The following is a 12,592-nucleotide window of genomic DNA, read 5'->3' as shown; positions in this document are numbered from 1 at the left end:
AGTCTGTGTTTATCTAAGTCATTATTATTATATTCGTATTTTTCTTTCTTTTTAATATCTCTATATATTTTACTGTTTCTTCTTGTTTATCATGCCTAAATAAAAAAATACTATTATTGATCTTCATATTTTTCTTCGTCTATCAGTCTACTTTATATTTTTCTATTTATCTTTCTTTATCTCTATTTTTTTTCAGTTTAATCCGTTTATCTGTCTTTCTGTATCTTTGCTCTCTCTCTCTCTCTCTCTCTTTCTCTCTCTCTCTCTCTCTCTCTCTTTCTCTCTCTCTCTCCATCATTTTATCTATCTGTCTGTATTTTGTATTTCATTAATCTGTTAGCCTGTCTGTCTGTTTGATTATCTCTTTCTGTTAGCTTTAATTTTTTTGATTCTATTATTTAAGCCAAGTTATACTGATTATGGTTAGTAGAAACCTACCAAACCTCAGAATAATTTTATTAACCATAAAAAAATTATTTGAACAGAGTACAGATCCGATAATTGTGTGACCTTTATTTTTAAAAACTTAACAATCCAAGAAACAAGACTTACATCGTACAATTATTAAAACTATCAAAGCCATAGCTCCATTTTAGACTTATAATTATTTTGCTGAAAACTTTTAAACTACTTATTGTGACTAAAATTGCTTCTTTCAGATTTCTTTTTAGTCTAGCCGATATTAAAAGAAATAAATAGTTGTTAATAAGAAAATATCACGAACAATGGCGACGAAAATTAATTTCTTCGAAAAATCTTCAAATTAAATTTACCTATTCAATTTTAGATTATTGATGGTTAATAGCTTTCTACATAACTTGGTCCATTTAATGTCGCATCAATCACTTTACTGGATTATTAATGACAAAACAAAGTTTACAGTTTATTACAGAGTTTAGTATCCTTTAGATTATGCAATAGCCTAAGCTTTTGTATAAATATTTTGTCCTTTATTTAAATAGTCTTTTAAAATGAATCTCATGATGAAGTGTTCTGTTAGGTTCTCTGTACTTACAAAAATATCAATTATTATCAATTATCTTTTTTCTTTAATTTATCTATTTATCTGTTATTACCTATTTGTATAGATTTTTTATTCTTTATTTAAATAATTCTTTAAGATATATCTTATGAGAAAATATTCTGTCAATTGTTTCAATTTACAAAAATATAAATTATTATTACTTATATTTTTTCTTTAGTTTATCTGTCATTTTCTATTTTTCTATCCTTTTTTTGTTTTTTGATTTTCTGTCTTCAGATCGTCTCCCTCTCTCTCTCTTTTTGTTTATAATCTTCTCATGTATTTTTTTTGTTTTTTTAACTTATTTTTTTCTTTTTGTTTACTCATATGTTTATATAATATAATACAAATCGTTATTAATTATGGTTTTCCTTTGATCTGTTTATCTATTGCTTAAATATCTATTGCTCTTTATCTTCTCTATTTTTATTTCTCTATTTTTATTTTTCTCTCAGTTTGTCTATCAGTCAATATTTTTCATTTTTAAAGCTTGTCTCTTTCGCTTTGTCCGTTTACCTGTATTTCTTTTCTTTCTCTCTTCAAAGTTATGTCGTTTAATTAGCTCCAGGCGACGAACGGAAACTTTCTAACGGAAATGCAAGTCTGGCTTTAAGAGACAACGCGTTATCGTCGCAGTTAGTAGGTCGATTATTATTTTATATGATTTTTAGCATATTGATTGTAGAATCATTTTTACATAGATCAATAGATACTTTCATTCATCTAACATTTTTAACAGTTTTACTAATACATTATTAATTTATAAATCGTACTAATTTATCGAATTAAAAAAAATGTACAGAAAACTATATTACAAATTTGAAAATAACTTCAAAAATATTTAAAATAATCTTTTACGAAAGTGAATTAATTATAAGTAATAATTAATACTTATTATTCCATTTTTATCGAACGATCGCATAAAAATATTCAAAATTTTAACATGCCAAAGAAAGATGTTAAATTTTATATAAGAAAGTTCCTTATTTATAAGAATTTATAATTATATTATATATTTTATATTAATAGTAATTATAATATATAATTACAATTATACTATATATATAATTATAATTATAATAAATTAATAAAAATGTTTATGAATGTACAAAACGAAAGAAAAAAAATGTATAAAAAACATCGTTTAGAAGAGAGTTATTTATTAAATGTTGAAAATGTTTAGAAATGTTATCTGAACACAAAGCAAAAACAAAAAAACGTGTCCGATATCGTTAATATTGTTGGTTGAAGGGATAAGGATTCAATCTCAAATAAGTATTCAATGATTCAGTCACAGAAAAACTAGAACAAGATAATGCAGAATTTACCACAACTCTTATTGGCGACGAGGTCATCCTGTTTATAGAGATAATGGTTAGAGTCCAAGGTATCCTTTTCCGGATGAACGTGATGAAGATTTTCACCGTCGAAGATGACACCATGTAAACCTTTACAAGTGGACAAGGCTACCCATGATCCAGGAACGTCACGTACGCTACCTTGGTAGTGACAGAGTTCCTAAAAATATTACGAATTAAATTGAAACGATGAAATAAATACATCTTCATTAATTTTTTTTTATATTTGTTTGGGATTGTATATCAAATTTATATTAACCGAATAAAGTTTAATGCAAACATCTCTTATACGTATTAATATCTATCTCAGATTTAACATTCATTCGATTAACGTAAAATATCTATACCCTGGTTACTCCTATTTTATTTTCTTTTGAAATTTAATCTATTATTTTTTCTTTTTTTTATTTATTCTCCCTCTCTTCCTCTCTCTTCCTCTCTCTCTCTCTCTCTCTCTCTCTCTCTCTCTCTCTCTCTCTCTCTCTCTCTCTTTTTATCTATCTTTCTGTGCGCGTCACATATTTTCAGATAAAATTTCTTCAAAGATTTTGAAATACAATTTTACAGTTTAGCAAATATCGAGGATGCAATGTCGTCAAAAATGCGAACGAGTGTACGCCATGGTTCGTCGTCCATTGGTTTCAAGCTATACGCAATTGAATTAATTAGTTTGTATACATATAGCTAACACACACACACACACACACACATACATATCCTTTGGCATCGCTTAAACTAACACATATTCGTGTTCTGTTATTAAGTTACGTGAGTGTTGCATAGGAAATCCGATCATCTATTAAATTTAAAAATTGCGAATTTTTGGCTATTAGATATTCGATTTGGCATCTGGTAATAAAAAATGGAAGGGGAGGAGGGATAGAAAAAAAAAGAAATAAAATATAATCGAATTTGAACGAATACTTTTACGTAATGATCGAATTCAATAGCATTAATACCATTCGTTCGTTTTTCATTTCGGAATGACTTTTTCTTTTTTTCTGCGATATCAAACGAATTAATCGACGGTAGAAAGTTTTTAACAAATTTCAACATTCAATAGAATGAAGAGAACAAGTTTTTGTTATCAGCATTTTGTTTTACTTTATCTCTGCCATAGATATTATTATTATTATTGTTATTATTATTATTATTATTATTATTATTATTATTATTATTATTATTATTATTATTATTATTATTTTCATTGTCGTTATCAATATTATATCATCATCATCAATATCATCATGATTATCATTATTATTATTATCATATTCATTGTTATTGTTATCATTATCATTATTATTATTATTTATATTTGTCTTATCAAACTTTTTATGTTTGATTAGGAATAGGAAATCACGTGGATCGTAATCAAGCATCTTTTCTATATGGCTGTTTCTTGATCGGTTATTTAACAATTATTTATGATTATACGTGTGTTTAGGATTATTGATTTTTGGAACTGTATGTATGTGCTTGGGTGTAATTGTAACGTGTGTATATATTGATCAATGTTGTGTAATATAACTCTTGGGATAGTATGATCAGAATTACTTTAACTTTTTTTGATACCATAATTCTCTTATTTCTTCAACCAGTTGAATGTATCTTTCGCTATCCTCTCTGTTGTTTTTTTTTATATGTTTTTGCTGTATTTGGTATGCATATTTCAATTATTTGTGTCTGGTTTATTGTGTGGTATTGTTTTGTCGACGTCGGTAATGTTTTTATTCTAATTATTATTATTATTATTATTATTATTAATATTATTATTATTATTATTATCATTATAAAATCAATTAAGAATTAATTTAATAAAACTAATTAATTAAAAATCTACCGTGACAGAATTCATGAAAAAAATTATAGTAATAAATATTTTTGTATTTATGAAATTTTTGGATATACTATAAGACTCTTTAATAAGAATTTCTTTAGTTTATTTTATTTTATTTCATTTTATTTTTTTTTTTTAATGTAAAAAATTGATATTGACTTTGTCTATGCAATAGAACAATTAATTTAAATACAGAGAGGGGGTATATTTTAAAACATAAAAATACTTTGGTAATTGAATATAATAAAAGATAAATTTAAAAATTTTGTTAGTCTTATTTGCAACAGTTACAAATGTAGCTATTTTTCCTTCGTATTTTTTTTTTTTTTCTTTTTATTGGATAAACGCAGCAAAGTTCTTTTGTAAGGACTTGAACGTTTTAGTAGCTTTCTTTTATTCTATTTATATAACAATGTTATTTCATGCATATAAATATATATATAATATATAAAATGAGTAAAATAAGATGAGTAAAATAACGATTATCACTTCAAACATTTCTGTTATTTTTGTTTTTATGTATAAAATACTTAGTCTCGAAGTTATAGTAGATTATGGAATATATCTGACGATGGGAACAATTTTTTACAGGGTTTAATTTTTTAAAGGATTAAATTATATCCATAATTTCAAATAGAACTTGAATGAAATATCAAAAAAAAAAAAAAAAAAATAAAAGAAATTGTAAATTTTTGTCTAACATTAATTCTTTATTTTTATTTTTTATTTAGGTCATAAAATTAATATTTTTTAATAGTTAATAAAAAAAAGAAAATAAAAAAAGAAGAGAAAATTCCATTGACTCGAAGACATGAAAATTTGTAAAGACAAATGGCAGTTTAATTAAACGGATGACGAACGTCAATTCACATCGACCTTCTCTCTCTCTCTTTCTCTTTCTCTCTCCTCATTTCGTTGAATTATAAAGCGGAAGTTCGAACCAGTACGAGGGCGTTACGATATATATATACAGAGTGTCCCAATAAAATATATTCCCCAGAATTATTATAAAATCTAGTAATTTTTTTCGAAAAACAATTATCTTTTCGAAGAAAAACAATTCAATTAAAGACCATCAATTATCTTTTCGAAGCTGACAAGTCCTTGTCATAAATTTATCTACTTTTGGTGAATTTAAGAGATTTGACAACTCTCTTAAAAATGGCAAAAGGATAAATAAATGGAATATCATTTCAAAGATCTTTTATTTCTTTTTACAATGATGCTAAAATTAAAAATTACTTTTAAATTAAACACTTTTGAGTCAGTTTATGAGAAAATGTGTTTTGAAGTTATGCAATTGAAAACCACATTTATTTTATTAAATGTTTAAAATGTGTATCATCCGGTATAATTAGATAGCATTCTGCAATTATATGTCGCTAAAGTTTTCTTATTGAATGACTTATATTCTGAATTTAAAATGTCTCCATAGAAAAAAAAAAAAAAAACCGAAAGGTGCGAATAATCGGGAAAATGTGGATATCGGAATTACATAGGATGGGAGAGCTTTATCGCGTCGAAAAAAACATTTCTATCGACATATTCGTCAAATTATTTTGAATAATTTATACGATCAATGGTGATTTATACATTCACTATACAATGATTTATACAGTCAAAGTACTTATAACTCTTCGGTCATATTATCTGATAAAAAAACGTTGATCAATCATTTTATTAGTCAATATAATATCTTGCACGTTCATCTGATTATACAGAGTATATTACAGAATATTCGATGTACCACTTATCAAAAGCTTTATTACTGGCATAATGATCGCAAGTATTCAGTATTTTGAATATTTAATGAAATAAACGTTGTTTTCAATCTAAAATCCTAAATGCATTTTATCTGGAACTATTGAATTAAAATTAGAAAAAAAGAAAGAAAGAAAGAAAATGAAAAGAAACAATAGCGTCATTATAATGAGAATTAAAAGACATGTAACTTGAGCCCATTGTTGTCATTTAAAATTTGTGAAAGATTGTCATCATCTTCAGAGGTTTAATCAAAAATACGTGAATTTATATGACAAGAAGTTGTCCTCTTTGAAAAAAAATTAATTTGTCTCAGTATTTTTCGAGAAAAAGTTATTAAATTTCATGACAATCTTGATGTACACTTTTCTTCGAGACACTCTGTATATAGTCACAATACCATCGTGACTATGTAGAGACTATATTATCAACCAATTGTAGTGTTCTTTTATTACATAAAGAACACATTGAAAATAAAGTAGTGTGTGAGTGGTCACTCTCGATCGATTTTAACTGACGCCATAAATATATCTGTCCTAGTAGAAGAAATAATCGATAAGTATTACGCAAGTATATATGTGTGTATGTATATATATATATACAAGTATGGACATCAATATACTCCATACGATTAATTCATATCTCATTCAAACTATAGATATAGACAATAAAATACAAGAATAAACTTCATTAATAATTAATTACAATCACACAATCGAGTGACGAATAAATTATCGTAGGATCTGAATAATTATCGAAAATAATAAATATTAGATTTAAAATTATTTTCATCGATAACAGTTCAATATACGAGAAAATATTTATTCGAATTATGAAGAAATAAAGTTTCCTATTTAGCATTACGTGTGAGAGACAAAAGAATTCTATGAAGGAAAAAAGAAATAAAACAAACAAAGTCTAACCTCAAAAAAATCGAGTATTAATTTATATCACAAGATGGCCACTAGCGCCATTTTTAAAAAGCATTATAGATTTTTTAATTTTTTGACAACAATAAAATATAATAAATGTCAATCGAAAGAAGAATATAATAATAACAATCACGAATTAAAAATTTTGAACTATTATTGATCAAATTTAACTTGTTTTTTTAACTTTAAATGTTTTATTCAAATGGAAACTTACCACCTTCGACGGCGTATGAACTTTGTACGTGCCCTTATGCTGATAACGTTGTTGATAACCAACTGGTATTAGATCGGTATTCAATCGTAAATCTAATATACGTTTGACACCGTCCACTTCGAAGCCAACCGTTAACACATCTGCGTGCTCAATGTCCTAAAAGAGAAAAATAAAAATAAGAAATACAGAAAAAGAAGAAAAGAAAAATTATTATAAAATTCGATGGATCGCTTACAATTAGACTACAGAATTAATTTTCATGTAGAAAAAAATTTCGGTTTTCGAATAATTTAACGTTTATTACTATATATTTGTATATAAAATATGTTTTATTAGTCGTATGTCATAATTTATTTATTCTCTAATTTAACTTCGGATATCAATTGTAATCCGATAGAGTTTAATTTGTGTTTATTTAAAATTCAATCTATTTCTTTTTATATTAAAAATATATATTAGAGTAAATTTTTTATTTTTAAATACATTTTAGATATTATTTTTAAACAAAAAAATATTACTATATCACCCTAATTTATACTTATAGAATTAATACAGTATAATTATACTATATACAAATAACATTAATCTTCATATATATTGTACAACTAATTAATTTTTTGTCAAGGAAAAAAAAAAAGAACTTGAAAAAAAGAATACGCACGTACGCACACAAACAAATTTGTTTCTCCATGTAATTTGAATAGCTTTGAATCTATTCGAAAAATCGAAAAACAAAGAGAGAACGAATATAAAAGAAAAATCAAAAATGCGAACGAAATGAAGAATAGAATTGGCCTTTCTTCGTGATACAGACTCTTTCAATGTCCACTCTCACACGATAATCTATTCTTGGCTCTGTACCAATGCAAGAATCGTTTTCGATATTCCCGGCGTTCCTCTTTCGTGACCTGCACATCGTATCTCATGGAAAGGGATAGGTTGGGGTTGGAGTAGGAGGAGGATTGGGGTGGGGGATGGTAGGTAGTCAATACCGGGGGAAGGAGGAGGGGGGATAAAATCTATCGAGAGGTCAACCACGTTCTACGAATCCATAGATTCTTTCTTATAAGGAATCATTTCCCGAACAATGAAAAATTTTTCTTTCCCTTTTCTTTTCTTCTCTTTTTTTTCTCGTTTTCTTTTTTTTTGATTGAAAATAAAATCTACGCGCGGAAGATAAAAAAATTATGGTGATCATTGGTGATCATGGTGTTTTATTTTGTTTTGTTTTGTTCTTGTCAACACATCGATTGTCAAATTAATTTTAAACGGATCAATATATTAATATTTAGTAATTTTTATATAAAATTTTTTATCTATCTGCATTACTTTTTTTTTAATTGAAAATTTTGTTTGACTTTTAATTTGATGTATGCGCGCGTGTGTGTGTATGTGTGTATACACATACATATATGTATAAATTTTATCTTGTTTTATTTATTAAATTAAATGTCGAATTTTAAACGTATAATTATTTAATAATTTTTCTACAGATAATTAATTTTTAAATAAAATTTTTGATTATTTAAAAAAAGATTTAAAATGTAATACAATATTCCATAAGAAAAATTATAAATTATTAAACATCCAGTTTGATCGATAGTTACATATTTTTTTCGTACTATTAAAATAATTGATCCATGAAATCATATAATTTTTCTCAATATATTTTTTTCTATTACTCCTACAAGATATTTACTGGTTGACAATGTATAATCAATGTGTATAAATATATAAATATATAAATATAGATATATACATACAAAATATAATATATAAATATAAATATATATATAGATATACAGAATGGTCTTCGTAACCATGATTTTTAAGATACTCACGATAATCTAATATCTAATAAAAAAAAAGAGAATCATGAACAGAAATTTCTAGTAAATTCTTTAGTTTCCAACCGGCAGTAAATCAGAATAGTAATAATTGAACTTACTTTTATCGGATAAAAAAGTAGTACAATCCGATTTTTTAAATGGAATCAAAGTAATTTTTTCTTCATAATAATGTAGAAAATAATAAAATAAATTCAGTAGATACAATATTATTTTAAGTTACATTATATTAATTAGATACAGTACGAAATAAACAATTTTAAATTTGATAAAATATAATTCTGCCCAATACAAAATGATCACTAGAAACGCAAATAATCAACCTGTAAAAACACATTTTAATGATAATTGGAAACGATTCGTCATAAAATTACAGCCAAGGAGATTGGAAACAATAAACTCCTGCTTTTGTGGCGAACCAACCAAGCTGGCGTTAGTAGAATCCTATTTTACCGATCGTTAATAATAAATTTCTAGACAACATAGAAAATGACATAATCAAACAGGATCATAAAAACAAGTAGGATAGAATAGAATAGGATCGAATGGGACCGAATACGGTATAATAAGAACGAACAGGATCAAATAGAATCGAATAGAATCGAATATAATTTAATAGAACAAAAATAGAACCGAAAGGGGACCTAACAGACCCAAATAGTATTGAAAAGCATCAAATAGAATCGAATAGGATCGGTTAGGACCGAATAGAAAGAAATAAAACTTAAAAAAAAACAAAATAGGACAAAATATGACCGGATAGGATCGGATATGATCGAATTGATCGTATAGAATTAAATAGAATCGAGTAGGATCTAATAGACCGAATAAAATCGAATAGGACCGAATAGGATCGAATAAGATTGAATATAATTGAATATTCTCAAATAGGACCGAATAAAACCGAATAGATCCATATAGAACCGAATAGAATGCAATAAGATCGATTAGAATAGCGTAAAAAATAATAAAACTGGACAGAGATCGAATAGAACCGCCTAGAACTAAATAAAATCGAATAGATTTCCATTGGACCGAATAGAGTCGGATAGGACCGAATATAATCGAATAGAATTGAATAAAATTGAATACGATCGAATAGGACCGAATAAAACCGAATAGGCCTAGATAGAATGGAATAGAATTCGAAAGGATCGATTAGGACCGCATAAGAAATAATGAAACTGGAAAAGACAGAATAGGACCGAATAGGACTAGATGAAATCAAATAGAATTGCATAGGATCCAATATGACCGAATAGAATTGAATAGGATCAAACAGGATCGAATAGAATCGAACACGATCGAAAAGGACCGACTAAAACAGAATGGGATCCGTTAGGATCGATGTGGATCGAACAGGAAGTAATAGAACTGAACAGGGCAGAATAGGACTGTGTACAATCAAATAAAATCGAATAGGATTCAATAGAATCGAATAGAATGGAATAAATTCAAATAGGATCAAATATAATCGACTAGGACTGAATAGAGCCGAATAGAAACGAATACGGTCGAATAAGATTGAACAGGACTAATATAATCGCATGGCATCGAATACGACCGAATAGGAACGAATACGATCGAACAGGATCGAATAGAATCGAATAAGCACGAGTAGATTATGAAATTCTCTAATGAGATCAATTCATACATTCTTTTTTATAAAAATCCAATATTTTCATAAATTCACGCAGTTTAAAAATCACTCATAAATGATATGTTAAGAAATGAACGATATGATATATCGATACGATATATCGATATGATATAACACTCTGCATAATTAAATTTAATAGACAAATCACATTAATGAGATACTATTTTTTTTTTCCAAATTAAATGCGACGTAAGAGGCTTTACTAAACAATAATACACAACAAATAAACACTTATTTTCATCATTCGTTTTTTACTTTCAGAAGTAATATATGTTATGAAGAAAGTATTATATATTAATTAAATAGAAATTAATTTAATAAGAATGCGCTAACGGAATCGTAAAAAACTTACATTAAAATAAACTTGCAAGAAATATTCGTCTTTTTTAAGAATCTTCTAATGACTAATAACAAGTAATTAAAAATAGTGTTATGACTGATCAGTATCAATAAACGCAAGATAAATTTTTATAGAAAATATTTAAACTGTAATAAATAATTAACTTCATTATTTATACCTTCTTCATTATTCTATTCATTATTCTATATCCTCTTCATTATTACTTCATGATTGTTTTAATTATTGTTTATTTTGTATGTGTATATATATATGTGTGTATGTTTGTATATGTGTATATAGATATCTATATGTATATATACACACACACCACACATATACATTTATCTTCTCATTTATTTATTTATTTATTTATGTCAATAAGAATATATTAATACACACACCCATATACACTCATACACCCTACACATATATATAATATATGCATATAACATATATATTTATAATAATTTTTTATATATTTATATATTTATATTCTTGTATATATAAATATATATATTAATATATGATAACATTCATATAATATATACATAACATATAGTAAATCTTAAAATATAAAAATATATAATAAATATAAAATATAGAAATATATAATATTGTATATATATATAATTTTTATACATATACATCCTTCTATTTCTCGTTACAATTCGGAAGAAGATATCAACACTAAACCATTAAAAATGGAAGTAATGTAAAGCGGAACAAGTTGTTTGCCAGTTTTACATAACTCTTTCCTTTCCTCGCGAATTTCTCGCCAACGATAAAAAGTGTACTGTCCGTAAAGTTTCATCTCAACTGCGGTAAAATAAAGAAAGAAAGAAAGAAAGAGAAAAAGAAAGAAAAACAGGCAAAGGGGGAGAGAGAGAAACAGAGAGTATATGTACATACGTAAAATGTACATACATGTGTTTCCTTCGTTTCCTGCAATGGCATTTCAACGACGACATTACTCTTTATGAAATCAGTTTTTACAGTTGAAAAAAGTAGCTCTTCCATGCGAGCCTCACAATTGGACATCCTGTAATCGACAACGAAACGACCACAACGGAACAACAAGACAATAATGAGAGAAGGTGTTTGCTTATGCGTATAACCGCAAATTTACGTTATTTGGTGAATGCATATGCATCGTTCATCAAAATCGAAACGAATTTATATCAATCAATGAAACGATACGTTTTTATAAGTACATCATTGTATGATATCTACGCATTTAATGTAAAAAATAAATAAATAAAATTTTCGATTTATCGTATAAGTTCGATCGGTTTTTGTGAAGAAATTACTTTTAACTACAATGAAATTATTTCTTTTTTCTTTTTTTACATTATTTTTTAATAAAAAAAAATTAATTTTCACAATTAAACCTGATGGAATATATTACGTTTAATATATCAAGCAAACGAAAAAGTGCTGTTTTTCAATTTAGAGAGAGTATAAAATTCTTTTCAAATATAATTCCGTTTTTAAAAATTTGTGCTGAATAAATGAGATTTAATTAAATAAAACTGAAGGAGTATATATTGGAATATATTAGAATATATTAAGTCTACTCAAAAGTTTTGATCATTTCTCTTATTATACACAATTATTTT

At 26.1% G+C, this 12,592-nt stretch overlaps 1 protein-coding gene across 1 annotated transcript in view; it reads right to left on the bottom strand.

Annotated features, from left to right (window-relative positions):
• LOC127069525 (uncharacterized) overlaps positions 1 to 12,592 on the bottom strand; it is a 77,270-nt gene that overhangs the window by 11,700 nt on the left and 52,978 nt on the right. Inside the window, exons 3-4 of the mRNA XM_051006633.1 lie at positions 7,130 to 7,285; positions 2,353 to 2,542 (exon numbers count right to left, since the gene is read on the bottom strand). Coding sequence (XP_050862590.1) covers positions 2,353 to 2,542; positions 7,130 to 7,285 — 346 coding nt within the window. The remainder of the gene's footprint in view (positions 1 to 2,352; positions 2,543 to 7,129; positions 7,286 to 12,592) is intronic.

The sequence above is a fragment of the Vespula vulgaris genome, chromosome 15 (genome assembly GCF_905475345.1).
Source record: "Vespula vulgaris chromosome 15, iyVesVulg1.1, whole genome shotgun sequence".
NCBI lineage: Eukaryota > Metazoa > Arthropoda > Insecta > Hymenoptera > Vespidae > Vespula > Vespula vulgaris.
Note: the sequence above shows the minus strand (reverse complement) of the source record. Positions and strands in the feature narration are given on the sequence as shown.